General features: G+C 36.2%; 1 protein-coding gene across 1 annotated transcript in view; it reads left to right on the forward strand.

Moving 5' to 3' along the window:
• UNC5A (unc-5 netrin receptor A) overlaps nucleotides 1-12102 on the forward strand; it is a 409652-nt gene that overhangs the window by 289001 nt on the left and 108549 nt on the right. The window contains 1 exon segment of the mRNA XM_053719264.1: nucleotides 596-781. Within this exon segment, the coding sequence (XP_053575239.1) occupies nucleotides 596-781 (186 nt within the window).

Consider the following 12102-nt stretch of genomic DNA (forward strand, 5'->3'; position numbering starts at 1 on the left):
AAAACACTAAAAATGAGAGCTTGTTTTTTTAAATATTAACAGTACTGAAAATAAATATATCCCCTTTAAATACACAGCCAGTCCACCAGCAGCCGCTAGCAGCTATGTAATAAGCGTTTTCACCTTAAAAGTAAAAGAACTTAGTTTAAAAAAAATGCTAACTTGTTTTTTAAATATTAACTTAGTACTGAAAACAAATATGTCCCTTTAAGAGATAAAACCAGTCCACCAGCAGCCACTAGCAGCTATGTAAGGAACCTTTTCACCTTACAAGTAATATAACTTGTAATTAGATAACAGATGTTTAATTCTGACCTCTGTGTCCCTTTGACAATGTAGGTAGAATTCCAGTCTACTTGTATGCTATGAGCTAATACTTGATTTAGATGTAAACTATATACAGTATCATTATTAATGCCAACACTAAACTTCTATCTTCAAATTGTATTAATCTACAAGGTTCATTCTATTTCACTAGATATTGTAATAATGTAATGACAACAGAAAATGGTAATAGTTTTGAAAAATAAGTGTATGATATGATTTTTTTTAGCATATGTCAACATATCTTGTTTTCTCTCTGTGGGTGGTGCAGCTGTAGGTGCCCCTGAGGATGTTGCTATGTACGTCGGAGTGGTTGCAGTGGCAGTGTTTTTGGTGCTACTGCTGGCAGTTATACTGGTGTGTTGGCGCAGAAAGGAGGGACTTGACGCAGACGTAGCGGACTCCTCCATCCTTACAGCCGCATTCCAGCCTGTCAGTCTCAAACCAGGCAAAGCAGGTGAGGCCCTCTGAGATCAGCAATCATGAGATGGTTTTGAAAGTATTTTGAAATGGTTTTGAAAGAAAATCAATATTTGGCCTCTAAGATCTTTAGTAATTATTACAGGGGCATACAAATTGAAAAGCAGTGTCTTCTTTGCTCAGCAAGGAAAGAAGTAAAAGAGGGGTTCAGAAATAATTAAATGTAGTAGAAGATGAGGAATCCTTGCCCTCTTCATATTTATCTTTGGGTTCAGCTTTTTGGACCCCATATGTTTTGGTTTAGATCTGCACTAAATAGCTTTGTGGCCACTTAGTATCACAGGAAATCAAATCAAATGACTTAAAAATACTCAGAGTCACCAATTACATGTGATTACTGTATATAACCTGGTATTAATTGCACCCTGACTTTATATAACCAAAAGTCCATTAAAGGATTCAATTATATATAACAATTTCTGGAGTCTCAATCTAGACTAAGTGGATGGTTTATTATTATGTTCAAATGTATCTGCTTACTGTAGCTTTGTGGTTTCCTCTCAGAGGAAATCATTTTTGTGCTAAGAAAATAACTAAAGTGAATTATAATAATAATGATGTTATGCCAACTACTTCTAAATGTAGTGTTTTTCTTCATGAGCAATAGGTAAAATGCTACACTAACGTTGTTTTTAAATATAAAATAAAATTACAACAGGAATAACATTAACATTTCTTTAGTAATTATTACAGGGGCATACAAGTGAAAATTAAAATAATATAAAGTGTTAGAGCAATTTATTATTGCATATCTGCTCACATATAACTGCATGTTTAAAGGGACGGTCTACACCAACATTTAAGAGTTTAATTTTGACTAGACTGTCCATTTAAGTCCTGCAAGTCAGTAAAAAACATACTTAAAGGGACACTGAACCCAAATTTTTTTCTTTTTTGATTCAGATAGAGCATGAAATGTTAAGCAACTTTCTAATTTACTCCTATTATCAAATTTTCTTCATTCTCTTGGAATCTTTATTTGAAATGCAAGAATGTAAGTTTAGATGTCGGCCCATTTTTGGTGAACAACCTAGGTTGTCCTTGCTGATTGGTGGAAACATTTATCCACCAATCAAAAACTGCTGTCCAGAGTTCTGAACCAAGAAAAAGCTTAGATGCCTTCTTTTTTTTATATAAAGATAGCATGAGAACGAAGAAACATTGATAATACGAGTAAATTAGAAAGTTGCTTAAAATTACATGCTCTATCTGAATGATGAAAGAAATTTTTTGGGTTCAGTGTCCCTTTAAAGTCAGCTCCAGAGCAGCAATGCACTACCGGTACTTAACTGAACACATCTGAGAGTGCAAGAGTTCCCAGTGTATACATATATGGGTCTGTGATTGAATAATGGCTGTCAGATGACACAGAGGTCCAGCAAAGTGGAATAAGCATTGAAAATTGTCAGAAAAAAACTGCTACTCATTTAATTTCAGAGTAAATGCTATTGCATTGTCCCGCCCTGTTCAGGTGCCTGCTATTTTGAGTAACTGTGACTACATTAGCCAATGAGCAATAAGCGGTTATTCTTGAATTAAAGGGATACTAACCCCAATTTTTTTCTTTCATGATTCGGATAGAGCATGCAATTTTAAGCAACTTTCTAATTTACTCCTATTATCATTTTTTCTTTGTTCTCATGTTATCTTGATTTGAAAAAGCAGTAATGAAAGGTTAGGAGCCGGCCCATTTTTAGTTCAGCCCCTGGGTAGCACTTGCTGATTGGTTTGTTACATTTAGCCACAAATCAGCAAGTGCTACCCAGGTGCTGAACAAAAAATGGTCCAGCTCTAAAGCTTACAGTACTGCTTTTTCAAATCAAGATAGTATGAGAACAAAGAGAAATTGATAATAGGAGTAAATTAGAATGGTGCTTAAAATCTCATGCTCTATCTGAATCATGAAAGAAAAAAATTGTGTTTACTATCCCTTTAAATGTGAACTGCAATAGTTTCCATTTTGATTACATTTCACTTGTTTACTATTTAATAACAACCAATTTTGTAACAGAAGTTAGTTACAAACCTTAAATGCTTTTAAAAATAAAACAGATACATTATAAGAATTAGTTTTGAAGTATGGCTAAATAACAAAAGGGGTGAGTGGGCTGCTCTTCCTTAAAATGTCTATTTTTGGTTCCAGTCAAGCCATGGGTAATATTATAACATTCTGTGCATTATCTTTTTATTAACAATTAATGTTGTCATGCTTCTTAACCTATTTTTCTAGTCTAACAAGTTTCTTTTATTCTCACTATTGTTTTTCACCACCTATATGGCGATATTACTGATTAATTGCAAAGGCTTAGCAGACTGTATCTTGTCACTCTATTATTCAAGAGAATAACTTTTTTTTTTTTGCTTGTTGGATTTAATAGACTGTGTTTCAATATAAATAAATAACTGTTTCTGTGCCTACTGAAAAAGATGTGTCTCGCCCACCAGCAGAGGTATGGAAATTGTCCAAGTTATACAGGCAGCTGCCTAGCACAACCTGGGAGGGATGTTGAGAGCTCTTTAAAATGCTTTAAATAACATTATATTTTATATATTACTACAATGCATTAATGGCTTGAAAAGTTATTTATAAGATATGTACAGCACTTTCTATTGTATTTGTTTATGAGCATCGCAACCTGCCCCTAATCTGCAAAAGCAGATCGGTGGTACAGCCAAATACCGTAACACCCATCAGCCCATGCCATACACTCATTATAGAGCCCTCCCTTTCACTCTTATGTAAGTCGTGAATTGCAAGCATGTAGCTGTGCATCTGTAACATCACGTTTGCATTATTCTGCATATTACATATTTTCATATATAACCACACATGCAAGCATGGTTTGCTTTATTATGATGATAAATTATGTCTGTGAACTCCATTCCTATCCATTGAAATATTTATTCAAAATGCTGTATACAAGTTCAGGTGATTTTATTTTCTTTAGCAGAGCTGCCATTTAAATCAGTAAAACCATTTGTAAATTTCATGGAAGCAAAAGATATGTCAAAAGTTTGCATTGCACTGAAGCATTGTGCTCACAAGAGCAATGGGAGCCTTGTTCTCATAAGAACACAGCATGAGAACTATAACACATAAATAAATATGTATATAAGCATATACATATATATTTAGAGAACACACAGTCCCCATAGACCGAAATGTAAAGGCACGTTTCTAGAACCACACACCCACCACTTTTTACCCCTAAAAACTGCTTAATGCAGTTTTAAAAAAAAAAAAAATTATCATATGTTTTAATAGCAACAATGCACTACACACTTTTTTTTGGGAGGGGGGGCAGTTGGGGCACATATAACAAATTAACCAGAGGTCTGACCTGAATGGTTATTGATCGCGAGCTTGTAAGCGGGCGAATATGCCAGTTTACGGGTGCAAGATAAATTAGCGCTCAATTTGTAATCTAGCCCTTAGTGTTAATGGTGACTCCCTAATATTTTGAAATTTATTTTTTTCCCTAAACCATTAATATTGATAAATGATGGGTGCAACTAACAATTTTATATTACTTTCAGTCATTTTTGATTAATAGTTTTAAATGTCTATTTTTTATATTATAGTCTGAAATGAACATTCTGATACAAGTGTTTCACTTGTGTAAATGTTTTATAGTTAATCAAAATGTGAAATGAGCAATGAACATGGGGTTTCAATAGGTCAATATTATTGAATGAAATACATCCATAAATCTGCTTGAGAATAGTTTTCTGGTGGGTTTGAAGAGTACAGCACAGATGATTTCTCTTGTTGTACAACACAATCCTGATATGCTTAAAGGGACAATCTACTCCAGATTTTTTTATTTTTATAAAGATAGATAATCTTTTTTTTTTTATCTAGTTTTAGCTTTCGATAAAGAATACCATGAGAACAAATCAAATTTTTTGATAAAAGACAATTGGAAAGTTGTTTAAAATTGCATGCCCTATTTCTTCTCTTACTGAGACCAAACAGAATTGTGCTACCAAACAAAAGTTTAAACCTAAAGCCCAGCGCCCCCCCCCCCCTTGTCTGATATTACAGTCAGAAAAACAAATGCAGTAGTGCATAACAGCATTTAGAGTAAATAATAAATATCCCATGAAATAGCCACAGAAATAAAAAAAATAAAAAATTAAAAGACAGATTTCTTTCATATAGGATGTTGAGAGTCCACAATCCATTATTCCTGGAAATTAATTTTACCTGTCACTAGGAGGAGGGAAAGATTCCCAAACCCCAAGAGGTCTATAAAACCCCTCCCACCTCACAGGTACCTCAGTCTTGTCTTTGCCTCTGCTGGAGGTGGTCAAAGAATAAAAATGTGTATTTGATTCTTCAGAGAGAGGGCTTTTCAGTTTAGGTTGAGGCCTGTTTTTCCTTCAGAGTATAGTGTTTGCCAGAGGAATTTATATGGGGTATGGTTTGTGACTCTCTTTTTCACCTCTTGGAAGATTTTGTCACAAAGCTTCCATAGTGGTCCCTGGGACTTTTCTTTTGCCTCCTCTTATGACTCTACATAACTTCTGCTATGTTTCAGAACGGATTTGGCTATCTACCTCACTAGTAGATGAGTATCTGTTGGTGATTGAAACTTTAATCCAGACTTGTAAGCCTGTGACTAGGAAGATTTAGTGCTTGGTGTATAGATCATGGATTTTTCTGGCATTCATCACCAAAATGGATTACTGCTCATTCTACAAAATCAGTTGCTACTTCTTGGGCTTTCAAGAATGAGGCTTCAGTTGACCAAATTTGCAAGGCAGCTACTTGGTCTTCTTTGCATACTTATACTAAATTCTACCATTTTGATGTTTTTTGGTAAGAAAGTCCTTCAGGCAGTTGTCTCAGCTTGATTGATTTTTGGCGGTTTATTACATTTTTGGTGGGAAAAAAAATCCTTTTTTTGGGTTCTTGTGGGGTTGTGGATTTAGTTTTTCAGTGAAAAAAATATGTTTTTTAAATCCCACCCTTTATGTCTCATTAATTGTGGACTCCACAGCTTAAATATTAGCAACCATGAATAATGGATTGTGGACTCTCACCACCTGCATGAAAGAAAACTAATTCTTGTTTTTTTCCTTACACACATCTTTTTTCCCTGCTCCTTTTATTTTTTGGTCTTATTTATTTTCTTTCCTCATTTTGTTTGGCTATACATTAGACTGAGGTACCTGTGAGGTCGGAGTTTTATAGCAATCTTGGGGGGGTAGTTATCAAGCCGTCTACTTTTCTGGCTTCGCCGGCCCAATACGTCCGCCTAAGCTCGCCTACCTTCGCAGCCGCGGACCTTGAATACGTTCGCCTAAGTTATCAAATAAAGCTGTCAAAAAGCCGCGGGGCGATGAGCAGCGGACTGTGACAGTTATCACTCATCCGATCTCGCTGCCCTTCGGCTTTTTCCCAGCTTTATTGCTAGCCTGTCACTAAGCACTCACACTAAACTACACTGTTCTACCCCCTATACCGGCGCCCCCGGAGCCCCCCGCAACTAAATAAAGTTACTAACCCCTAAACCGCCGCTCCTAGACCCTGCCGCAACTCTTATAAATGTATTAACCCCTAAACCGCCGCTCCTAGACCCCGCCGCAAGTCTTATAAATGTATTAACCCCTAAACCGCCGCTCCCGGACACCGCTGCCACCTACATTATACCTAGTAACCCCTATCCTGCCCCCCCTATACCGTCGCCCTCTATTATAAAATTATTAACCCCTATCCTGCTGATCCCGCACCTCTCCGCAACTAAATAAATAGTTTAACCCCTAAACCGCCGCTCCATGAACCCGCCGCAACCTATAATAAATTTATTAACCCCTATCCTGCCCCCCACTACGCCGCCGCCACTGTAATAAAATGATTAACCCCTAAACCTAAGTCTAACCCTAACCATAACGCCCCCTAACTTAAATATTAATTAAATACATCTAAATAAATTAACTCTTATTAACTAAATGAATCCTATTTAAAACTAAATACTTACTTATAAAATAAACCCTAATATAGCTACAATATAAATAATAATTATATTCTAGCTATTTTAGGATTTATATTTATTTTACAGGTACCTTTCAATTTATTTTAACCATGTACAATAACTATTAAATAGTTATTAACTATTTAATAGCTTACCTAGCTAAAATAAAGAGAAATTTACCTGTGAAATAAATCCTAACCTAAGTTACAATTACACCTAACACTACACTATACTTTAATAAATTATTCCTATTTAAAAATAAATACTTACCTGTAAAATAAACCCTAAGATAGCTACAATGTAATTAATACTTATATTATAGCTATCTTAGGATTTATATTTAGTTTACAGGTAACTTTGTATTTATTTTAGCTAGTTAGAATAGTTATTAAATAGTTATTAACTATTTAATAACTACCTAGCTAAAAGAAATACAAAATTACCTGTAAAATAAATCCTAACTTAAGTTACAATTAAACCTAATACTACACTATCATTAAATTAACTAAATAAACTACCTACAAATAACTACAATGAAATACAATTACATAAACTAACTAAAGTACAAAAAATAAAAAAGCTAAGTTACAAAAAATAAAAAATTAAGTTACAAACATGTTAAAAATATTACAACAATTTTAAGCTACTTACACCTAATCTAAGCCCCCTAATAAAATAACAAACCCCCCCAAAATAAAAAAAATCCCTACCCTATTCTAAATTACATAAATTTCAAAGCTCTTTTACCTTACCAGCCCTTAAAAGGGCCATTTGTGGGGGCATGCCCCAAAAAGTTCAGCTCTTTTGCCTGTAAAAGAAAAATACAACCCCCCCCCAACATTAAAACCCACCACCCACATACCCCTAATCTAACCCAAACCCCCCTTACAAAAACCTAACACTAATCCCCTGAAGATCATCCTACCTTGAGTCGTCTTCACTCAGCCGAGCCACCGATGGAACTGAAGAGGACATCCGGAACGGAAGAAGTTAATCCTCCAAGCGGCGCTGAAGAAATCTTCCATCCGATGAAGTCATCATCCAGGCGGCGCTGAAGAAGTCTTCGATCCGGCCGATGTCATCTTCAAAGAGGCGCTGAAGAGGTCTTCTATCCGGGCGAAGTCATCTTCCAAGCCGGGTCTTGAATCTTCCTTCCGCCGACGCGGAACCACCTTCTTCACCGACGGACTACGACGAATGACGGCTCCTTTAAGGGACGTCATCCAAGATGGCGTCCCCTCAATTCCGATTGGCTGATAGGATTCTATCAGCCAATCGGAATTAAGGTAGGAAAATCTGATTGGCTGATGGAATCAGCCAATCAGATTCAAGTTCAATCCGATTGGCTGATCCAATCAGCCAATCAGATTGAGCTCGCATTCTATTGGCTGATCGGAACAGCCAATAGAATGCGAGCTCAATCTGATTGGCTGATTCCATCAGCCAATCAGATTTTTCCTACCTTAATTCCGATTGGCTGATAGAATCCTATCAGCCAATCGGAATTGAGGGGACGCCATCTTGGATGACGTCCCTTAAAGGAGCCGTCATTCGTCGTAGTCCGTCGGTGAAGAAGGTGGTTCCGCGTCGGCGGAAGGAAGATTCAAGACCCGGCTTGGAAGATGACTTCGCCCGGATAGAAGACCTCTTCAGCGCCTCTTTGAAGATGACATCGGCCGGATCGAAGACTTCTTCAGCGCCGCCTGGATGATGACTTCATCGGATGGAAGATTTCTTCAGCGCCGCTTGGAGGATTAACTTCTTCCGCTCCGGATGTCCTCTTCAGTTCCATCGGTGGCTCGGCTGAGTGAAGACGACTCAAGGTAGGATGATCTTCAGGGGATTAGTGTTAGGTTTTTGTAAGGGGGGTTTGGGTTAGATTAGGGGTATGTGGGTGGTGGGTTTTAATGTTGGGGGGGGTTGTATTTTTCTTTTACAGGCAAAAGAGCTGAACTTTTTGGGGCATGCCCCCACAAATGGCCCTTTTAAGGGCTGGTAAGGTAAAAGAGCTTTGAAATTTATGTAATTTAGAATAGGGTAGGGATTTTTTTTATTTTGGGGGGGTTTGTTATTTTATTAGGGGGCTTAGATTAGGTGTAAGTAGCTTAAAATTGTTGTAATATTTTTAACATGTTTGTAACTTAATTTTTTATTTTTTGTAACTTAGCTTTTTTTATTTTTTGTACTTTAGTTAGTTTATGTAATTGTATTTCATTGTAGTTATTTGTAGGTAGTTTATTTAATTAATTTAATGATAGTGTAGTATTAGGTTTAATTGTAACTTAAGTTAGGATTTATTTTACAGGTAATTTTTTATTTCTTTTAGCTAGGTAGTTATTAAATAGTTAATAACTATTTAATAACTATTCTAACTAGCTAAAATAAATACAAAGTTACCTGTAAACTAAATATAAATCCTAAGATAGCTATAATATAAGTATTAATTACATTGTAGCTATCTTAGGGTTTATTTTACAGGTAAGTATTTATTTTTAAATAGGAATAATTTATTAAAGTATAGTGTAGTGTTAGGTGTAATTGTAACTTAGGTTAGGATTTATTTCACAGGTACATTTCTCTTTATTTTAGCTAGGTAAGCTATTAAATAGTTAATAACTATTTAATAGCTATTGTACATGGTTAAAATAAATTGAAAGGTACCTGTAAAATAAAAATAAATCCTAAGATAGCTAGAATATAATTATTATTTATATTGTAGCTATATTAGGGTTTATTTTAAAGGTAAGTATTTAGTTTTAAATAGGATTCATTTAGTTAATAAGAGTTAATTTATTTAGATGTATTTAATTAATATTTAAGTTAGGGGGCGTTAGGGTTAGACTTAGGTTTAGGGGTTAATAATTTTATTACAGTGGCGGCGGCGTAGTGGGGGGCAGGATAGGGGTTAATAAATTTATTATAGGTGGCGACGGTGTAGGGGGGGCAGATTAGGGGTTAATACATTTAATATAGGTTGCGGCGGGTTCAGGGAGCGGCGGTTTAGGGGTTAATACATTTATTATAGTTGCGGTGGGCTCCGGGAGGGGCGGTTTAGGGGTTAATATGTATAGAGTAGCTTGCGGTGGGCTCCGGGAGCGGCGGTTTAGGGGGTAATAACTTTATTTAGTTGCGGCGGTGTAGGGGGGGTCAGATTAGTGGTGTTTAGACTCGGGGTACATGTTAGGGTGTTAGGTGTAGACAGCTCCCATAGAAATCAATGGGATGTCTGTCAGCAGCGAACTTGTACTTTCGCTATGGTCAGACTCCCATTGATTCCTATGGGATCCGCCGCCTCCAGGGGTGGCGGATTGAAAACCAGGTACGCTGGGCCGTAAAAGTGCCGAGCGTACCTGCTAGTTTTTTGATAGCTAGCAAAAGTAGTGAGAATGTGCCGCACTTGTGTGCGGAACATCTGGAGTGACGTAAGAATCGATCTGTGTCGGACTGAGTCCGGCGGATCGAAGCTTACGTCACAAAATTCTACTTTTGCCGGTCTCGAGCCTTTGATAACTAAGGCGAATCAGCCTCGCCACAAATACGCTGCGGAATTCCAGAGTATTTGAGGTTGACGGCTTGATAACTACCCCCCTTGGGGTTTATTATTTATTAGTTAAGCATAAATTATGTTTTTGGGAGGGTTTTAGGTAGAAGTACAGGATAACCTCTAATACACATTATACTAATGCTTATGAAATAGAAAAAAGAAACAATTAGATATATAACTTACTGAAAATAATTTGTGGTGAGCACAACCATATCCCTCACTAACCATAATCACTTTCTGTCACATATAATACCAATATCACTATTGTGACATATTTACACTGTTTTAAAGGGTTTGTAGGATTTCCACAAAGGTCTTTTCAGCCTTAATGATCATTGAGTATCAGGAGTGCACAAACATGCATTTCTTTCTAGTTTTAACTTTTTTTGCATGCAAAAATATTTTAAAATGTAAATTTTTCCTTTTGCATATAAATGATATATATATATATATATATATATATATATATATATATATATATATATATTAGTTAATGTCCCTTTAACTATGTTAGGAATGAGTGGAGTATGTTCTGCATATAACAGTATGACATTGGCATGCTTAACTGGCAAAAACTCATATAACCAATTGTTTAGTGTTATGTTCACAGCAGTTGTTTTAATTAAAAAAGAAAATAACAAAAGCTAAGAGCAAGACAGAGATTTGGGAATTGTGCGTTAAGAGTATTGTGGCATTTATACAGTATTTCTGTAATACATAAGTGAACAAAACATGTTAAGATGCTAAAATGTAATTTTGTAATAAAAAAAAAGAAAGCTATATGTGTATCTCTCTCTCTCTCTCTCTCTCTCTCTCTCTCTCTCTCTCTCTGTATATATACATACACTCACACTCACACACATATATACTGTATATACTGTATATACCTTTATAAATGTTAAAATTAAATGTTTTAAATTAATAAAGAAAAACAGAACATTATCGGCCCAATTTTCTAAACTTCATCAGCTGAGAGAAATTTCACATTGACCCTTGAATGGGCAGCCATCACTCCATCTTACCTCACAACTGTCCTATATCCTGGATTGTTATGGGTTGGGAGGTATTGCTTGCTCATAGCGTCTCTGTGTTTTATGGGACTCACTAAGCTAAGCCCACAACCCACCCAAACATGCTCACAGACCACTAATAACCAGGTCCTCTGTGTTTAACTCCTACCCTCCCATGTCTGGCCCCACCTACAGAAGAACAGTGGACCACTGCCCACAAGATCTTAATCTCCCACATCCCAGGAATCATCCCACAGATGGTGAAAGGTATACTCAATTCTCTAAATAAGTGGCATCAAATAGCGGCGACTGTGAGTGGGGAATGTGGCAGTCTCTGGTATCGCTCTGGAATTTGGGATATCTTAATTTAAGAGGAAGCTGTTTGAAGAACAGTAGGGCATGGCTCCCTAACTATGATAATCCCACAATACGTGTGTTGATTGGAGCTCTGATGTAATAACTACTCATTAAAAACAAAATGAACATGAAGACTGCCTATCTATCTACTTGTAGTCTGAATGTAGGTTGCTGCATATCTTTACCAGCAATTCACCCTGTGCATTTATAAAATAACTTTTGTATTCCTGTTGGTGTTTTTGGAGTAGGATTTATATTTGCTGCATTACTTTCCAATAGGCAGATAGAGAACAAAATTAAACAAAATTAGAGCTCTTCCTGCTTTGTTAATATCCATTTGTGTTGAGACTTAGTTCAGCAACAATGATCCCATACTAGGCTGGAGTATACTTATTTCAAATAAATTATC

Source organism: Bombina bombina, chromosome 6 (assembly GCF_027579735.1).
Source record: "Bombina bombina isolate aBomBom1 chromosome 6, aBomBom1.pri, whole genome shotgun sequence".
Lineage (NCBI taxonomy): Eukaryota > Metazoa > Chordata > Amphibia > Anura > Bombinatoridae > Bombina > Bombina bombina.